At 42.9% G+C, this 21,295-nt stretch overlaps 1 protein-coding gene across 2 annotated transcripts in view; it reads right to left on the bottom strand.

Moving 5' to 3' along the window:
- Positions 1 to 1,223: 1,223 nt before the first annotated feature.
- The window catches only part of LOC306912494 (guanine nucleotide-binding protein G(olf) subunit alpha), an 84,202-nt gene continuing 64,130 nt past the window's right edge, over positions 1,224 to 21,295 (bottom strand). For both annotated transcript variants that reach the window (XM_079488763.1, XM_079488764.1), the window contains exons 6-12: positions 13,703 to 13,757; positions 13,516 to 13,589; positions 8,426 to 8,484; positions 7,232 to 7,352; positions 6,569 to 6,699; positions 5,666 to 5,733; positions 1,224 to 4,876 (exon numbers count right to left, since the gene is read on the bottom strand). In XM_079488763.1, coding sequence (XP_079344889.1) covers positions 4,730 to 4,876; positions 5,666 to 5,733; positions 6,569 to 6,699; positions 7,232 to 7,352; positions 8,426 to 8,484; positions 13,516 to 13,589; positions 13,703 to 13,757 — 655 coding nt within the window. In that variant the 3' untranslated portion in view covers positions 1,224 to 4,729. The remainder of the gene's footprint in view (positions 4,877 to 5,665; positions 5,734 to 6,568; positions 6,700 to 7,231; positions 7,353 to 8,425; positions 8,485 to 13,515; positions 13,590 to 13,702; positions 13,758 to 21,295) is intronic.

Raw genomic sequence — 21,295 nt, 5'->3', positions numbered from 1 at the left:
AGTATGAGGGAAATGTGAAAATGTCAGCATGTTAGGCGGCCTATGATATTTCATTTTAGAAAAAGCTGTAATCTGGCACACATTTGTATGCTAAAGGCCTATCCATAGTCCAGTTTTCTGTTAAGGCGACCACCGAAGTGACCACCGAATAGGTGGCCACCTCTTCACCAAATCTGGACTATGATAGGGCTTAATTGTCCAGCCCCGCCCCCACTTGTTCTCGATCAAAATGGAGTCCAGGGACCCCCAGGGGTCCTTGACAGGGTTCCAGAGACTCGCTGATCTAGCCCTTAGCAATAAAGTGTTAGGGTGTCCTCCTTGAGTCCTTCAGTGCCTCCTTCTAACATTCTGATTGTTGTAAAGCTCAGTATAAACATGTTTGCTTGCTCAACTGTTGCCACAGCCCAGGGGCTTGTCCCTAAAGGGCCCTTCAGGGCCTGTGTGTTGTGTTGTGTTGTGTTGTGTGTTCTCATCTCTCCTGGCCTACAATGTGTCATCAATAGCAGCACAAACATGTACACCCCTACCTGGGTGTCATATAAACCTCCAAACCACCATCAATTCTTAAATTATGTTGCTAAACAGACAGAATAAGATGAAAACATAACTCCCATTCGACCCTCTTGTTTTGGCAGAGATTATGGTTAACTTCACAGAGACCAGGGTACAGCTCCAGCCAGGGTACGGCTCCAGCCAGCGGTGCCTCGACTCAGGGGGGCTCCAACGGACCAGTGTTTTGCTTGTTCAAAGGGCATCTGGGGATGAACCTTTGCACTTGTGACTCCTGGTCAAAGCCCAGGCCAACATGGGGGTTGGCGGCTGGTGGTTCAGCATCAGCGACCACAGTGAGTAGACACAAGAATCATCAACAGTACTATTTGGTAGAATTGTTTAAAAGTAGTAGTCTGCGTGAATGAACCAAACAGGAAACACATCATCCTAAACTGGCACTGCACCCTGACATGCTGCAGTATACTATTGCACCTGAACACCACATTAGAGTTCTCAAATTCTGCCTGAACCATTATTGGAACCATAGGGCCTGAACCAGATCCTACCCGACGTTTCCGGGTGGTCATGGGCCCAAAATGTATGATGGTTGGGTTAAAAACAAAAGATTTCAACTTCGGGTTTGCACTCCAACAACATATCCTATCCCACTGCACCCTAACACAGCTCACCGCCGACAAAAACAGGTGGACAACCATGATATGAAATAAAGCAATTCCTCTAATGTGCCTCTTTATTTAAAGAAAAATAAAAATGTCATTTAATTATCCTCCCAGGCCAAACAAAGGTTTCACACCTCCAATCAGTTTCACTCTTTTGGGGATTTAGACGTGTACGCAGTAGAATCCTCACACGGGTAACTCAAAGAGAGTTACAGCTCTATAATATGACACTGAGGACTTTACTGTGTACTGTAGCAGACGAAAAGACTAAAGGCAAATCCATTACTTTGTCGCGCGGCGGCGCCTCGAGTGGAGAATAGCCGCGCGACGCCGCAGTGCGACGCAGCATGAATTAGGCTCGATGCCGTTTGTACAAGGAAAATAGCTTTGTCTTGTTGGATGCTGCTCACACATTCATAGCGCCTGTGCCATCGGGTGTCGCTTAATTTATACACCGTCGTACGACAAAGTATAAATTAGGCTTTATATGGCTCCAAAAGGACCAAAGAATTACTAATATTGCACGCTCTCATTTATTCACCTCCATTCTAAAACATGCTTTCCTATGTGTGTATGTATACATATTTACCGTATACATACATAGGTATGTACACCTAGGCCACACACATAATTAAACATGTATAATTGTACATATATATTTATATAGACCTATAAATTTACATGTACATACATTTATAAAAGATTACGCACAAACAGACACTCGTGCTCGCTCACACACACACACACACACACACACACACACACACACACACACACACACACACACACACACACACACACACACACACGCACGCACGCATGAGTGCGTGCGCATACGCCCCACACACAAAAAATGCGTCTGTGAATCTTAACGTTTTGTTTTTATGTACACATGCGCACACATACGCACCGGGCACACGCACGTACACATCTCAGACATACAGCATATCGAAAACAAAAAATAAACAAAACAAAAAAATAAAATAAAAATAAAACGTTGGTTCCTATTAAAACAACACCAGGTTGCAATTTTGGACACTTTTAAATGGATTTCCAATGTTCTTTTTTTTTCTTCTTTTTCTTTTTTTTTTCTTAAAGCTGTGAAATTCAAAAGTAAAAAGGAAGAGAAAAATAACAATAAAATAAAAATGAAAGAAAGAAAGAGAAAAAAAGGCATGACGCTGCAACATGTGGTCCTTACTGCAGGTAAGTGGTTAATTTGCATAATGTATACAGGTTTTGTAGGATTTTTTTCCCCTATTTTTTTATTTTTTACTAAACAGCATTTCCTCTTTTCTTTTTTTTATAAACCAGAAAAAACTAAACTCTACAGAGAAAGTCCCCTACCGCCGCAGTGCCTCCACTGCCCGATAGAGATGTGACATCAAGCTGTACAGCGCAGTCAAAAACATACTTACATCTGAGCTCATTTTTACAGGTACAGCCATAATCAAGGCACAAAGATCTACAAGTAGATTCGTTTTTCTTTCAATAAAGTTGTACAAAATAATATTACATTTTACAGTCTGTACAGGATAAATCAGCCTTGCACAGTGTACAAGTTCAACCGAAAAAGGAAAAAAAAAGAAGAAAACCCAATACATTTTTTCTCTCCATCCCCTCCCCTCTCCCGCCCCATCAAGAAGAATAAGAAAAAGGAAAAAAATAATCTTCCAAAGCCAGTGGTTCTCAAAGTTGGGGGTCCAGAGACCCTCAGTGTTCCTTGTGGGGGTTCCAAATAGACCCCTACAGGTCTGTAAACTCTGAGTGTACAAATGCAAATGAACGGACCCGTAAATACAGGTCCGTTCATTTGCATTCGTACACTCTCAGAGTTATGGGGGGGGGTTCTTGAAAAAGAAAGGAGAAAAAAGTTTGAGAACCACTGTTTCTGAGCTAAATTAAAAAGGATGGTTTGTGTGAACAAGACGTGGCCGAGTCCCGTGAAAAAGAAAAGAAAAAAAAGGTGTCTTTCTTCGTTGGCAGACACGCTTCTAGGCGGAAAGCAGCGGCGGGCGGGCAGCGATTGTGGTGGTTTGCACAGGAGGCTTCTTGTCCGTCAAAACCTTTCATTCCAATAGATTCCACCACCGGTCCTTCCTTCCTTCTCGTGTGCGTCCCTTTCTTTCTTTGTTTCGTTCTTTCTTTTAACGTTTCTCTCTCTCTCTCTCTCTCACTCGCTTGACACACGCGCACGCACACACACACACAGTCACACTTATGCTTAATCCATGCTCCGTCTTACTCACTGCCGTACGACAAAGTATAGATCTGGCTTTTTTAGGCTCCACATGTGTGCATCCCACGTGCGTGCACACACACACACACACACACACACACACACACACACACACACACACACACACACACACACACACACACACACACACACACACGCCTCACGGTCCACCTGCGACTCGGCACGCTTACATTGTGACAGAGTAATAAATATGTGTGATGCTACATTGTGTGTATGCCTCCTCCAACAAAAGAACAAAGTTATTAAGGAACCTGATGCAAAGTGCATTACAGTATATATCTCTTCATTATCTCCGCTGCTTGTTTCGCCCCTCCGTGTCCACTGTTAACAAGCCGTCATCGTGTGTGTGTGTGTGTGTGTGTGTGTGTGTGTGTGTGTGTGTGTGTGTGTGTGTGTGTGTGTGTGTGTGCGTGCGTGCGTGTGCGTGTGTGAGCGTGCAGGGGAATCATTATGGTGGGGTGGGAGGGGCAAAGGTCATGGTGGTGATGCCAGCTTCGATTGGCAAAGTGACACACGGACAATATACGGCAGCCGCTTGCACCATCACATGCTCCCACCCTCTCACTGTTTTAACGGTCATACACACGCACGTGCACACATGCACGCTTGCACACACAGACACACACACACATGCACACACACGCACACACACACACACACACGCACACAGCCTCCACGCTGAGGTCCTGGGGGTGTGTTTTACATGTCCACACCCACCAGTCCAGGTCCAATCACAAAGCCAACATCAGGATCGAAAACAAAAGGAGGGGGAGGGGGGGAGGGAATAAGGAGGTAGCCCAAGGCTTAGTGGAATGACAAAACAAAACAAAAACAAGGCATTCGAGAGCTAAACGTTGTTCCCCTGCCTTCCGTTTAAGCTTAATATAATATACTACTCCGTAAACGACGGTGTTGTCTGTCGGCACGCCGCCCCACACTGTCGTACACTGTCATGCCACGGCGTGTAAATTAGGCTTCACGTGGGTGAAATGGGGGGGAAGGGTGAACCAAGCTCCTAAAAATAAAAACAAAAACTACAAAAAGAAAAAGACAGAGAAAAGCTAAATTAAGAGGAGAGGAGAAGAGGATTTGACACACTTCAGTAGTACTTCATAGTCCTCGACAGGAAGGAGAACGGGAGGGGGGTTGGTCGGGAGTTTGTTTGTTTGTTTGTTTGGGAAGGGCAGCGGGGGGTGGGGGTTGTGGTGGTGATAAGGAGGGGGTTGTCGAGGATGCAGAATGGTGAAAAAACACAGAGGGGCTTTGCCTCCAGGGGGCGCTCTCTCTCTCTCTCTCATCACAAGAGTTCGTACTGCCTCAGGTGCATTCTCTGGATGATGTCCCGGCAGTCGTTGAACACCCGCCTGATGTTCTCGGTGTCGACGGCGCAGGTGAAGTGAGGGTAGCAGTAGTGTCTGCCGTCACCACTCGCAGTGCTGATCCTCTGAGAGAGAGAGAGACAAAATGATGATATTAAATTGAATGCCAGTGACAAAAAATACGTCAAAAAGCTCTCCATATTGCCAATGATGAAAAATGCGTAATGTTTAGATTTTTCTTGATTAAGTTAAATCGCGCCTGCAGCACTTGCCGTAGCACATACGAAGGCTAAAATTATGTAATTTAGATAGCATATTATGTAGACTTAGAATTCTATAGTTTATACTTATAGTTTCATTGTACAGATATTCTACTGTTAGACGGATGTTAGGTTCTTAACTTATTTATGATCCTTTTACCATGTGTTGTTCTGGCTTACTGAAAATCGCTCTGGATTAAGAGCATCTGCTAAATGCCTGAATTGTAAATTGTTCACCACCGTATGAAAGGCTCTGGGTTGCTAGGCAACCGAGTAAACAGGAAATCAACCGGTAGTGAAAAGGTTTGCCTCCATGTAAACAGCTTTTTTAAAAATGCATTTATCTCGGATTCGCGGATTCAGGTTTTTGATCAAAACAAGCTTTATTCAAGGCACATAACTAAACAAGCTTTATTCAAGGCACATAACTAAACAAGCTTTATTCACAGAACTAAAGCCTTGATTATTGTGGTTACAAAATGTACGTTTCGGGTGAATTAAAATAACATTTTTACTTCCGGTTCACGGCGCGGGACCAAATGGCCTTCAAAATAAGAGCACTGAAAATGCCTTGGCATTGGCAGAAGAATTAATTAACTAATACTGGCAGTCAATTGCAACAGAGCCAATCCATGAATCATGACTGATACTCACAAGGAACTCGTCGCGAATGAAAAACTTCGCTCTCGTCACTTTTGGGTCTTCACCAGGTTCAGGGGATGCTGAAAGAACCCAAAGACAAACAACTCAGATTCAGATCATGTGCAGAAGTGCAGATTAGTAGGGCTGCTCAATTATAGCAAAGATCATAATCACAATTATTACAGTCATTATTGATTAAATTATCATTATCCCGATTATCACATTAACACAACTGCTCACTTACATGTTTTGCTCCTTTATTGTCTGATCATAGACCACTTTGTATTTGAATTCCAGATGATTAAACAAATTGATCGTATTGCCTTGTGGTGCGCTGCACAACACGCCAACGTGTAACACAACTTTCACAGTGCTTGCTGTTGCAGCTGATTTGGTTTTACCTTCCTCTGTTTCTGTCTTCCTGGCTTGAGTTGATCTAAACATGCCACAGCCTAACAACTGACAGTGACATTCTGCTTTTGGGGAGGCGGGCTCCACCACCTCTGTGAATGAAAGGGGTGCTTTGGGTCCATAACATGAGACACAACAAGAGCATCATTGCGAGCCGGAATGTGGCACAATGATTGTTTCATCTGAACTATCTTGTTTTCATAATCGTTGGAAGCTAAATTTGTGATTGAAGATAAAAATGCTTATTGAGCAGTAAGATCTAGTATCACATCCAAATGACTAAGCCATTTTAACCACTTAAGCTCTATATACTTAGTGGACCAGGGTCCCCCAACCCTCCCCTACACCACCTTCTTGCAAAAAATAGCTGATCTACAAGCTCACACACAATGCACCACAAAGTGATGTGAGCTTGTAGATCGGCCATTTTCGCCAAATGTTGTTCACCCCAGATTAGGGACAATAGTATTTGTGTGGTTAAAAAGTCCCAGTGGGAGCACTCACCTTCATTTGGTATGGTGTAGCGAGCATATTCGGGGAAGTAGTCCTCAATTTTGGATTTTCCAGCTAATACTTTCTCAGCCAGCATGTCCTGCTTGTTCAGGAATAAGATGACCGATATAGTACGTAGCCACCTGGAGAGGAAACGAGGGGAGGGAAATGCATACATCAGATATAGTACGTAGCCACCTGGAGAGGAAACGAGGGGAGGGAAATGCATACATCAGAATATAGTACGTAGCCACCTGGAAAGGAAACGAGGGGAGGGAGATGCATACATCAGAATCAGACACGGGATGAGCAGCGCTGGAATAGGCTCTGTGCATGACTGTAGTTCCCGTTCCCAGAAGCCACCCCGTTTTCTTCCCTCCGCTGTGTTCATTGATAAGGGGGGGGGGGGGGGGGGGGTCGCATCTCGAACGGGGGCTGAGCCGCTTGAATTTGAGCCATGAGAGACGCCACCAAGCAAGCTACAGCGAGCGAGTTGCCGTGTTGAACGTTGCGAAGTTCGCTTGAGTTGGCAACTCGTTCGCTTTAGCTCGCATGGTGGCGTCTCTCGTGGCTCAAATTATTAAAAAGAACCAACTCCAACTGTATTATGTTCCATTCTATTACCGTCTTTTCTATTCTCCAGTGGATTGTTGACATAACTATCACTGCACTGACCTGTTGTTCCAAATACTGCGGAAGAGATCCAGGGCTTCTCGTAGCCTGTTGGTATTATTGTCTTCCCTTATTACCATGTTGTAGCTGCTGCTGGCCACCACAAAGATGATAGCGGTGACGTCTGCACACACACACATTAAAGAAAAACAAAACAAAAACATCAGTATCTTCCGACTGAAAAGCGACGATATTAGCAAAGTATGTGTCCTCAGTGGTGGAAATAGTAGGCTACTCAGTTTTTTTTACTTGGGTAAAAGTATCAATACTGCAATGTAGAAATACTCTGTTACAAGTAAAAATCCGGTGTTTAAAATGTACCAAAAGTAAAAGTACTCAATGTGCATGTCTGTCAAGTTTTCAAATGTATAAAAATATTTTGAAAATAGCAGATATACAAGCTTGCAATGTGTCGCGATGCAAGCTTGTAGATCGGCTATTTTCAAATGGCCGAAATGTATATAGGACTGAAGTTGTTCATGTATGTTTTGTGATAATAATCAAAATCTACAAAGTAACTAGTAGAAGTTTTCAAATAAATGTAGTTTAGTAAAAGTACAATATTTGGATCTGAGATCGAGATGCAGTTGAAGTAAAAGTATTGAAAATTTGAAATGCTCCAGTAATATACAAATACGTCAACATTGTACTTACTACTTAAGTACCCCCCAGACCTAAAACTAAAGAACATTGTTATCGTATAAGAATTTGTCCACAATTCCATGCTGTGTTGACCAACCATAAGAGAGATAACAGGCAAATGTTGACCAATATGATTCTTCTTCATTCTCTCTAAGTGTATAGACTTGTAAATTGAGTAATGCATATTTTTAACAATAATGTAACTCTTGAGAGCGTAACCCTTACGGGTCCATTTGGTTTCATTTTACGTCCTCAAGAGTTGAAGTTCTATAATGTGGTTTAACCCATTTTGGGCGGGAACCCCTTTTGGTGTTAGCATTACGTTATGCTTTAGCTATTGAAAAATAGCAGACCTACAAGCTCGTAGCGCGCCACTCGGTGGCGCGCTACGAGCTTGTAGGTCTGCTATTTTTGAAAAATCGAAGAACGACTGACATAGAAACATAGCTTTTTCAGAAAACTGTCAGGATGTAGAAGACATTTTTAGAATCTGATCTCAGGTCAAAATGGTTTAAGAGGTATAAAAAACATGAACGTAGGGGGGAAAGAACGCACCGTTAAAGCACTGAATCCATTTTCTTCTCTCGTCCCGCTGGCCTCCTACATCAAACATGCTGCAAAGAAAGACAAAAAGAAAATATTAGGTCATAGCCAGACACCAACTACTGCTACAGTACGCCCTCTAGTGTTCACAGAGAGCACCACGCCACCAAGCATGTGAGCTTGAGAGAGTGGCGAAATGAACACATGGGTCAATGAGTTATTTTGATGGAAATCCACAAAGCCGTTAGGGTAAGTGATGTGGTTAAAACAAAAGGTTTATGTTAAAAGGCTAAATCACTATATCCTATAGTAATCATTGCTATAGAGTGTTTGTTCAGTAACAGGGGTCTCCCTGTCTCTCTCCCTGTCTCCCCATTACTCTTATGTACCTGTACACAAGATGTAACAATAAAGCACAACCTTGAATAACCTATACATAAACATAAAATACATTTTCAGGTAGGTGACAAACTTTCAGCCAATCAGGAAAGTAGCCATTTATCAGCATAATTTTTTATAGTGTTCCAGTTCCAATTTTGTCTGCTCATTCATCACTTACAGTACAATTCCACTTGTTTAATCTGTATCCTGACTGCGTTCTCTATCCTGATTGGATAAAATTGGTATCCCGACCTGAAAATGCATTTTCTGTTTAACTTTTTTGCTGCTATCTACGTTTATAAACGTAGCTAGGCTATCGTTACCTACCTTTTAGCATTACTCCGATTAGTATGGAGAGCCTCCGTCCCCACCAGCTATGGGATTTTTAAATCCAGCTCCATTGAGCCGGATTTAATTATAACAGGATTCTCAAAAGGTTCGAGCGCTGTCCATGGTGAGCCATCACGCATCCGACGATCGTAAATCATTTGTGAGTTTGTATCGCATCGCTCATTCGCTGTGCACATGTAACTGGTTGTAATCATAGCTAAGGGGTCTGAGCTAATGCGACTGATCACTGTGCTCATAACAAAAGCCTCCCTGAATAACCCGGCAAGGAAACAAGGATCGTAGAGTTAGAGTGGACGGGTGGCATTCCTTAGGTGTGCTTATGCTGCCACCTAGCGGCAGCAATAAAGTTAATACAAAGCTGGAGAGACATGGAGTCTCCTGTTATTGAACAAACATTCTATAGCAATGAGTACTATCACAATATAGAGTTTTTTTAACACGTATTGTAACCAAAGGAAATCACTTACCCTACGTTTATATTGTTTGGCTATATGTTACTTTTGTTTCGGTATGAATGGATAATGCACTGAGGGAGACCTACAGTATACTGAAATTAAATTGACAATTTACACAATAAAGATGGCAAGAAGACAATTATCTGGTGAAGAACTTAAAGGCAAAGTAAAGGCCTGGTGAGTCACAGTATCTTCAATATATCAACAGTTATGGACATAATCTGAGATTATCACCACGTTGCATCCGGCTTTGTAGAGTGTCTATAAATGGTATAGCACTTTTATCCAAAGCGCTTTACATAGATTGTGCATTACACACACACACACACAGACACAGACACAGACACAGACACAGACACACACACACACACACACACACACACACACACACACACACACACACACACACACACACACACTGATGGCGGAGGAAACCATGCGAGGCACCAACCTGCACATCGGGAACAATTAGAGGTTCAGAGTCTTGCTTAAGGACACTTCAACACTAACTCTGGGGGAGCCCGGGATCGAACACGATTCCCATCCGGCCGCTCTATCGGAAACTCTACCCCTGAGCCACTACCGTCTAGCTATACGAACACAATTGGCCGGTGTTCGGGGGAGGGAAGCCGGGCGGGGACGGTGGAATTTGCCACTACAGTTACTCGGGCAGGGAGGGGGCGGCACCTGTCAGCGGCGAGTGTTGGGCGGGAGGAGTAGGACGAAGGCTCCGACTACATCCATCCTCCTGGTGGAGGCTCCTCGCTGGCAGGTGGACCAGTAGGATAAAACAGCAGTGACAACACAGAAATGTGTGCCACTGAGGAGGAATCAACAGTTTTAACGACCAAATTGGGGAGAAAAGGGGGTTAAAATAAATGTATAAATGACACGCAAAATTACGATTGGCAAATTCTGCTTCACCAAAACAGCTGCACGGTCTCAACCTAGGGCCGTTAAGAACACTAAAGAAATGTCAAGGGACATTTCTATTTCCTATTTCCTTGCACTAAGGACCACTTTCATGAAGTAAAAAAAAAAGAATCTTCAATTTCTGTTTTGAAAATAGCAGATCTACATGCCTGTATATCGGCTACTGTGACTACTTTTTGGCAAAGAAGTATTATGTAGTGTAGCGCATAAGCGGTTAAAGTAACACAATGTTCCCAGGGGCAGCCGTGGTGTTGTAGGAGGTTACATGTGAATCATTTGGGATGATGTAAAAAAGAAAAGAAAAAAGAAAGAAAGAAAAACGCCACAAAGGCTATTCAGGTGGCATAATAAAGACTGCTGTGTCTGTGTGAACAGGGAAGTGGGTCACATCCAGTGGTGGAAAAAGTACTCATGTTTTAGTTAAGTAAAAGTATCTCTTACAAGTAAAAGACCGGAATTCAACATTTACTTGAGTAAAAGGACAAAAGTATTGGCTTCAAAATGTACTTAAAGTACCATTTACATTAAAAGTTTTCAAATGTAAATGTAAATCTACAAGCTCACAATGTGTCGCAGCGCCATAGGCGATTTTTGGCTCTCCTAGCAGGGAAAAAGTATAGCAAAAAAAGGGGTACCAAACACATTTGGGGAAGGGGGGACAGACATCAAGGATTATAGGTTGTACAATAATAGCCTACAATATCTGGGTACACATCTGTGTGTTTTTGTTCTTGCTTACTTAAAGTCGCTCTGGATTAAGAGCTTCTGCTAAATGCCTAAATTGTAAATTGTGAGAACTCAATGGCTAAGTTATAGAATATAAACAAAAAATATCTTATCTTTTTCTAGACACTATATGATTTAGTTTCTCATTTTGGAGTATATAGCCAAACAGCATCAGCATGTTATTCATGTCAATCATGTAATGTTTTTTTTTTTAAGATTTGTTTTTGGCTTTTTGCCTTCATTGATAGTTACAAGTGAAGATAGACAGGAAAGAGGGAGAGAGAGAAGGGGAGAGACACGCAACAAAGGTCGTCATGAACGGGACTCGAACACGCAACACGCTGTCAGGCCAAAGCCTATATGTGGCATCCGCCTGGACCACTCGCGTCAGCAGGCGCCGCATCAATCATGTAATGTTGCAATACTGTTCATTACAAAGCATGAATGAAATGAAAAATGAAAAATATAAAGGTGTATAAATGAATATAAAGTTACAATTTACAAAAAAAATATATATTTAACTATATTTTGTTAGTTTTTTAATTAAAAAAAAAAATGCATCGCAACGCATTGTGAGCTTGTAGATCAGCTATTTTCAAATGGCCTTAATGTATATACTGTATGGCTGAAGTGGTTAATGTATGTTTTGTAATAATAATCAAAATCTACAAATTAACTAGTAACTAAAGTTTTCAAATTAATGTATTGGAGTAAAAAAATAATATTTGGAATCCGAGATGTAGTCGAGTAGAAGTAAAAGTATTGAGAACTGGAAATACTCAAGTGAACTACAAATACCTCAAAATTGCACTTAAGTACAGTATTTAAGTACATATAGTTACGTTCCACCACTGGTCACACATCTCATCTATGGCATCAATCAAGCAGTTACACAACATGTCCTCAGATGGCCATTGGCTACGAGCAGCGCTCCGTATTAACCCCTGCTGGTCCCAGAGTCAAACTGACCAGCTCTGGACTGCTGCGTGTTACGTCTGCACAACATGTGACCACGTGAGTACCATGCTGTAATAATCTAGCCTGGTTCACAGCCTGATTCGCTGCGTTCCGTGATTCGTTTTGTCACTTCGCTAGTCAGTCCTGGAAAGGGTCCTATCTTCAAGGTGGGCGGGACATGTAAAAGGTAGAAATCGACCGGGGCTTCTGATTGGTCTGCGGTGCGGGTTGGGGGAAAAAAAACACCAGTTTGATGTCGTATCAATGCGCTACTGCCGTTGCCCGGCAACGTACATATCATTCACTAAACTCACCCCACACAGCCGTCAGTTTTTTTGTACTACTGAATCTGACATAGTGGACTACTGAATCAAATTAGCGTACTTTTTACCATAGGTTTCACTCTCGAGTCTCGAACTGGCCCATTGTTTTTCAACAGTGAGAAAAGCCTGTGTTGGCTGTTGACGTATCAGCAACAACGTGGCTACGTAAAAAAAACATACTTTTACCACCACTTTAAGTAAAATGGGGTGGCAGTGGCTCAGGTAGAGTAGCCGGTAGAATGGCCGGATGGGAAAACCGTGAGGTTTTGAAGTTGAAGTGTCCTTGAGCAAGACACTGAACCCCTAATTGCTCCCGATGTGCAGGTTGGTGCCTTGCATGGCTTCCCCCGCCATGTGTGTGTGTGTGTGTGTGTGTGCGTGCGTGCGTGCGTGCGTGCGTGCGTGCGTGCGTGCGTGCGTGCGTGCGTGCGTGCGTGCGTGCGTGCGTGCGTGCGTGCGTGCGTGCGTGCGTGTGTGTGTGTGCGTGTGTGTGAATGTAATGCACAATCTATGTAAAGAGCTTTGGATTAACGCGCTATATAAATGCACCATTTACCATTTAAAAGTATCAATACGGCAATGTAGATTACAAGTAAAAAGTCAGGAATTCAACATTTTGCTTGAGTAAAAGGGCTGTGGTGTCGAAATGTACTTGGTTACACAAGTTTTCGAATGTATAAAATGTATTAAAATATTTGGAAAATTGCAAATCTACAAGCTCACAACGCGTCGCATCACGACACATTGCGAGCTTGAGGCCTATTTCCGAACTTTGTGAGTTATGGAAAGTTACCCTGCTTAATATGGGGGGGGGGGGTATTTGCGTGTGGCCCGAGTGGCCAATGTAGCCTCTACGACGTATTTATGTCAGTGCATTTCATTTTGTCTTTTGTCGTGTGGTTTTGTCTTCTGTCACGCGACTCTCTCCTGTCACGTGTGGCTTGTGGCCAAGGGTGCGACCTGAGCGAGCACTTACTGAAAGTTCACTTTGTCTACTTGGAATTTCGTCTCAAAGATCCCTGAAGTTAACACTCGACAGCGCAGCAGGTCCTGAAATGCAAAGGGTAGAAGGATAGAGGATGTTGAGGTAAAACACAAAACAAAAAGCCCTTTGGAGGTAATACTCAACAACATCAAGTCAATTAACCTGGGAAAAAACCTACCTGGTCTGTGGGGGTGTAGTTGCTCTGTCTTACAGAGTCAATTCTGTCCAGGAAACTGCAGAGAAGAGACACAGAGAACATAATGGTAATTTTAAAATGCTATACCATAAGCCATGACACAAAAGGAATGCATAAGCAGTATATAAAAAAATCACACTCGTGTGACATTTTTTGGTTCCAGTTACGAACCAACTTTTAGGTTCTGAACCAATTCATTTTCAGTGGAAACACTCTGAACTGGTTTAATATTAGGCAGGAAAAAAGAACCGAACCGGTTCAACCCCTGTGGAAAAGGGGTCAAAATGTCCTGGTAGCTACTAGCTAGCTGACTGAAAGAACTGTTATAACACTACCCTGGTTCGTTCAGCATTTACACTTCAGACAATGGCAAATGTCCAAACGCTAGACAGGGATGTGGGGTAAATATGTTACGGGGGTCTCCTGCTAGCTATAATGGGAGCAGATAGGTTATATATGCTGTGAAGAAGACTCGGAACGAGTTATTTTTTTAGTGGTGGAAACGAAAGTAACTACATACATTTACTTATAAGTACTGTACTTAAGTCCAATTTTTATGTATTTGTACTTCAGGGTTAGGGTCCAATTTCCAATACTTTTATTTCCACTCCACTACTTTCAGATCCATATATTGTACTTTTCACACCACTACATTTATTCGAAAACTGTAGTTACTTTTTAGTATGCTCTGAAGAAGGCTCTGCCGGAACGCGTCAGCATTTGCAAATAAACATGAGAAAGTGCCGCTTTTTTCATTTAGTTGGTTCATGACTAGTTACATTGTAGATTTTGATTATTATTAAACATACATTATCCACTTCAGCCCTATACACATTTCAGCCATTTGAAAATAGTCAATCTACAAGCTCACAATGTGTCACAATGTGACGCATTGTGAGCTATTTTCAAAAGCTTTTTATACATCTTAAAACTTGTGAAATGGGACATTCTGCATTATGAGTACGTTCTACTTTAGGTACTTTAAGTACTTTTTGATACCAATACCTTTAGACTTTTATTCAGGTACATTTTGAATTCCGGACTTTTAACTGTAACTACAATGCAGCATTGATACTTTTACTTAAGTAAAACATGCAAGTACTTTTTCCACCACTGCTTTTTTTGTTTACTGGTGCAACCACTCCAAGGAACAATGTCCCTATGTCCCTATGTTTAGAGTACCAACAGGGGGCACTGTTGCACCACTCACTTCAGACCGGTCTGATTTTTTCTAGCAGTGCCAATTCTGCTTGCTAGTTGTAGCAGCATGTGGCCACAAGAGGGCAGGTGTGCTCATCCTGAGCTATTTTTGGGTCTCTAGCCGAGTGATTACATAAGGCGGTTATTGTGGAGGTTAGACAGCTTGCTGTTACTGCCTCTCCTCCACTACTGAGAGCATATGCAGCAGTAAGCAGCGGCTGCTGCCGGCTCTCTCTCTCTCTCTCTCTCTCTCTCTCTCTCTCTCTCTCTCTCTCTGTGTGTGTCAATTCTCTCTCTCTCTCTCTCTCTCTCTCTCTCTCTCTCTCTGTGTGTCAATTCTCTCTCTCTCTTTCTCTCTCTCTCTCTCTCTCTCTCTCTCTCTCTCTCTGTGTGTCAATTCTCTCTCTCTCTCTCTCTCTCTCTCTCTCTCTCTCTCTCTCTCTCTGCAGCAGCAGCAGCAGAGGCACCTACAATACATTACATCCCAGGTATTTTAGTGGCACGCTCTTATAACCGGGAGCAACGACTTCTAATTAAAGCCCCGATTTACACTTTTAGCTGTGTGCCGCCTGGTTGTCGTGCCCGGTAAAAAAGAATAGCAGATCTGCAAGCTAGATCTGCTATTTGTGGCATGCGACGACCGCATAAATCAGGCTTTACAAGTCCAAAGAGGTGTGTGTGTGTGTGTGTCGGGGGGGGGGGACCAACACCGATCTACAAGCTTACAACCCGCCGTGATGATGAGCTAGTACGTCGTAGACCTGCTATTTTCGCCCCCTGTAATGACGTGCCCAAAATAACGACCATCAATCAAGACAAAGGCATACTAATAGTGGCGGGAGGGGGGGGGGGATCTTTCAGGGGACGAAAGAGAGCGGTATGGTACTCATCGGAGGGAGAGAATGCAGGCAGACAAGCCCAGCCTGTGAGGAAACGATGGTGGTGGAGTCCACTGCAGAGATACAGCAGGGGAGAGAGAGAGAGAGAGAGAGATTCCACAATAGTAAACACTGTCTGTCTGCAGCTGACTAACATAATATTCTATGAAATTACACTGTAATATGTACCTTTGTATACGCGTGATATATATATATATACACATGGGTCTCGACTTTAGCCGACAGGTTGACGCATTCCTTAGAATCGAGACTTATCGTATATTATATCACCGTTCCCTGCATGTACTGTATTATTATATCGTCTAGGTGTGTGTGTGTGTGTGTGTGTGTGTGTGTGTGTGTGTGTGTGTGTGAGTGTGTGTGTGTGTGTGGGGGGTGCTATAACTAAGGATGGGACAACGATAATCGTTAATTAATTGTTATTGTGATTAAAAAACGGTCACAATAAACGTGTCGCTGAGATTTTAACTTGTCGTGAAATTGTCCTGTCATACGCTAGGATGAATGAGCTTTTGTTGAGCTGCAAATTCAGTACCACTTGAACCCTGTAAAGTTGATAAAACAAACCTGTAAAGAGCGCACGCAGTACAGTACAGTACAGTACAGTACAGTACAGTACAGTACAGTACAGTACAGTACAGTACAGTACAGTACAGTACAGTACAGTACAGTACAGTACAGTACAGTACAGTACAGTACGCTGTCATTAATGGGACAGTTAGTGTAGAGTGTTATGTCATGTATGTACCAGGGCGGATCAATCCACCTCAGTCCAGCATGGAAGTAAGTTCCCACAACACAAGCCTTTTTTATGGCAGTGTTGCCAGATTCTGCGAGAGAAATAAGCAACCATGTCTATGAAAACTAGTCTCCTGTAGGCAGACAACTATTCCACAATCTCTGAATACTAGAGTCTGGAATCTTAAAAATAATAATAATTTCCATTTCTGCTAAGCAGCAAGCTATATAGAGCACTGTTTGAAAGAACTGTGTTTGAAAAATAAACAAATATGGATATATGGACACTCATATGGATATGAAGAATCAACTGATTGCAAGAAAACGCTAATGTTACTACTGCTGAATTAATTAAAAGTTTTGCTAGAAACAGACTGTATCAAATATGACTGACTGACTATCGTAAACGATACAGAGCCACCTCCCTGACAATATCGCCGGGACAGTTTGTTTATTTTTAGACCACAATTCTTAAGAGACAATTTTAAGATGACCCCATGTTATTCTCCATCTATCTATAAATGTACCATGTCTCCGTGTGTCTGTCTGTACGTGTGTACGGCTGCTCGCCCAACCGACTTCAAATTCGACACACACGTTCTACGCCCCCACAGGGAGTGCACTGCACGGTGTCGAGTCGGTCGGACCCACGGTTGTCCAGAACCGCCACAAAAGGCCTCTGCCCGTGCTCTGGACAGGGCCCCTGCCCAGGGTCCATATATGGAGCTGGCCTGTTCTGACATCACAACACTACATATTTGGGCATGCCTGACAGAACTCCATATGTACATGTGAACGTCTGTAATCCACGTAACTCGAGAACCGTTCGCCCCACGACTTCTAATTCGACACACGTTGCCCACACCCCCACAGGGAATGTAGTGCCCGGTGTCGAGTCGGTCGGACCCACGGTTGTCCAGAACCGCCACAAAAGGCCTCTGCCCGGGCTCTGGACAGGGCCCAGGCTCCTTATGGCCTGTTCTGACATCACAACACTCCATATTTGGGCATGCCTGACACAGAACTCCATATATAGGAATAAAGGGACACAGACAGGTGGGTGGAACGGGTACTCTGACACGGGTACAACGGGTATTGCATAGCCGGGTGGGGCATGGATCTCCAACTTCCATTGTTACCAACTCGGTGCTCTACAGTCGGGTACCAGTCTAGTAGAGGAAAAACCTCCGCGAACCCCTTGGAACCAGGGGATGAGCGAGTGACGTCAGGGACATTTGGAACAAAATATTTTCAGATGGGGGGGTCCATGGACAAATACATACTTGGAGGGGGGAGGGGTCCTGAAAAAGTTTGAGAACCACTGAACCACTGAAAAAAACAACATTAGGAAGGAAGCTCAAATAAGCAACTACACTTTAAAAACAAGCCCCGAAAAACCGCAAACTACCAACATTTACAAGCGACTTTACAGAAAATCAAGCCCAAGGTCCCTTATAATAAGCGGACATGGCAACACTGTTTTCTGGCAGCTCAAGAACATATTTAAAGCTGGTCTTTAATCCAGATTCTTGGTGGGGGGGGGTTATGTGGCTTTTTTGGTACCACAACTGGAACATGTGTAAACCCTTTCATCTAAGAAGTGGATTACATACCTTAACTACTTAAACCCTATATACTTAGTTATCAGGAGGGGGGGTCCCTTGGGGCGCTCTATACTGTGCTACGTCCGTCGTCCCTTTTGCCGAAAATAGCCAAATTGCAAGTTTCGTAGATCTTGTAGCTTGGCTATTTTCACCAAAAATGTTTGGCCCAGAATAAGGTTATATAGGGTAAAGCCCTTGCTGGGAATCTTAATGCTAACTAGCTCATAAGCACAGATTGGGAGGGAGGAGGAGCAAAAATTACTTCTGACTGTGCTGTGAAGTGGATTTAAAACAGAAAACACACAATTAAAGCGTATTAGTGTTCTAAAGAAATAAGTCCACATTCTCTGTCTCATATGTGTGCACGCGCGCACGCACGCATGTGTGTTTACTACTGTTAATGTACGTTTAATCGAAATTAAAAGTACAGAAAATTGGAAATACTCCAGTAAAGTAAAAAATCACACCCGTGTGAACTGAGTGGTGTAAGGTCTTATATATCCTGATCAGCTGTGGTCTGACGTAATGTCTGACGTAATGAAATCACACCCGGGTGAACTGGGTGACCGTAGCAACCATGCTCATTTTTTGAGCACAGACAGACAGACAGACACGTAAACTAATAATGAAATCACACCCGAGTGAACAGGGTGAACATAGCAACCATGCTCATTCTTTCTGCACAGACTAACAAAGCCAGTTGTAGGAGTGGTTTACACCACTCAAAAATATATACAGTATATACCTCAAAGTTGTCCTTTAAGTACAGTACTTGAGTAAATGTACTTAGTGTCTTTACAGCACTGCAGGGTTCCGACCGTGACCCAGAACCAAAATTTTAAATTTACCAGGGACCCAAAATACGAGCTCACAACGTGGCGCGAAGCTATTTTCACTACTTCTTAAATATTTGTTGTAATTTATAGAATTTCTTCGATTACTGAAAAAAAATCATTGGACTTTGTTATTACTCATGAAAAGTTTTTTGGAATGTTTTTTTGAAAATATTTTGAAATAATTATTAATAATATAATTAAAAACCAAATGTAGAAAACAAAAACCAGGGGGACCCATAACAAATTAACAATGTGTCTGCGACCCACAATGGGTCCCGAGTCCCGACCCACCGTTTGGGAAACACTATACACTATACAATGGGTGACACACACGTCGGGCACATAGACAAGAAGATAGCTTCAACCATTCACCTCATCTCTGCAACAATGGGAGTATTTTTAGTTAGCCTTCCTTGTGCCAAAAAAAAGAAAGAGATGAAGGTTATAATTACTCTGACTGGCATGTGACAGACGGCACTATTGGTAGAACAGTGGAGAGCCAAATATAGTTCCCGCACGCATGCGCACGTACACACACACACACACACACACACACACACACACACACACACACACACACACACACACACACACACACACACACACACACACACACACACACACACACACACACACACACACGGTTGGGGGGCGGGGGGGGGGTGTCGGAGTCAGAGAAACACAAAATGCAAAATAATTGCATTGGTGTAAAAACTACTATATTTGCCTCTGAGATGTAGTGGAGTAGAAGTACAAGTACTGACATTTTGAAATACCTCAAAAGTAAAAAAAAATATATAATAACTTCATTTGTATAGCACCTTTCATACAAAAAAATGCAGCCCAAAGTGCTTCACATTAAGATAATAAACAGTAGAATCTAGAATGCCAGAAAAAACAGAACTGGCAAACAGAAACATAACTAAACTAAAGACCAAGTCAGACCAAGTCAATGTAGGGAAAAAATATACAAATTAATCAAAATAGAAATAGCAATACAAAATAAAGAATAATAAAAGATTAATTCAGATATTTATGCACAATGCTTCAGTTAACACATTCCCTCCTGTTAGGCGGGATCGAGAGGCCAGTGTCAGGCAATTGCGCGAAAAACGCAGAAGAAGAGACAACTTCCGCCCGACCCGGAAGTGATAGCCCTTCATATTTGAGCCACATCCTCATTCTAGGCTGTGTACTAAAGATGGAGTGCCATGATTTTTGTACTTTTTCTGTTTTGTATGTTTCTATGGAGTTAACATTACTGAGTCTAATAGACCCCAAGGTGTGGTTATAATATTCAAATGTCTTCCCTGTGTATTTTTGTTTCTTCCTGAAAGCTGAAAGCCTTTGATTCAAAAGGCCCAATCGAAAATGCACCACTTTAGTGACATCATAACCCTAACCCCTCCCCTAACCCCTCCCCATTATCATACAACAACTGTGGGCGAGGCTTAAGTTCAGGTGGGTGGTGCTAACGTGAAAACCAGGTATACTTAATGCACTGGTGGGTGGGCAACATACAAACATAATTTTAACACTTTCTGTACACTTTTTTGAAAAAAAGATCTTCCTCCTAGTATAATCATAGTACCTGATGATCATGTTTTTTTGGGGGGAAGGGGGGGCGCAGCACTCCATCTTTAAATTAATTTTACCGGGGACCCCCTGGAACCCCGGCAAGGACCCCTGGGGGTCCCCGGACAGTGGGCACCACTTTTAGGACCACCATTCTACACTGTATCCCTTTGTCCCAAATTAGCTCATGGCATGAGCTTGTTATAGATCTGCTTTTTTGGGCTAAATGTTCCACCCCTAGAATATGGATGGTGTGTGGTTTTGGGGCTTGTTTTTTTCTTGTTCTTTTTTCCCATTTTTTCTGCCTTTGTAACTCTTGTTTTGAGTCCTAGTCTGAGCAAGTAATGGGCACACATTAGTTTGGCATTTAATGCCTCTGTTGCTAGGTTTTGTGTTCCATTCTGTTTGTCCTGTTGTCAAGTCGGCAGGGCTAGCGGTGTGAGCCAGAAGAGATCTCGAGTGGATCGAAGTGTGTGTGTGTGTGTGTGTGTGTGTGTGTGTGTGTGTGTGTGTGTGTGTGTGTGTGTGTGTGTGTGCGTGCGTGCGTGCGTGCGTGCGTGCGTGCGTGCGTGCCTGCGTGCGTGCGTGCGTGCGCATGCGCGCGTGCGTGTGGTGGTCCTATCTGGTTAGTGAGTCTAAAGGCCTGTCTTTGCACTGCGGTCCTTTTTGTTTGTTTAATTCACTCGCCCTATCTGGAGGCCTTTTGTTAAACCAATTCTAAGA

This window comes from Electrona antarctica (genome assembly GCF_951216825.1).
Source record: "Electrona antarctica genome assembly, chromosome: 19".
Classification (NCBI taxonomy): Eukaryota; Metazoa; Chordata; class Actinopteri; order Myctophiformes; family Myctophidae; genus Electrona; species Electrona antarctica.
Note: the sequence above shows the minus strand (reverse complement) of the source record. Positions and strands in the feature narration are given on the sequence as shown.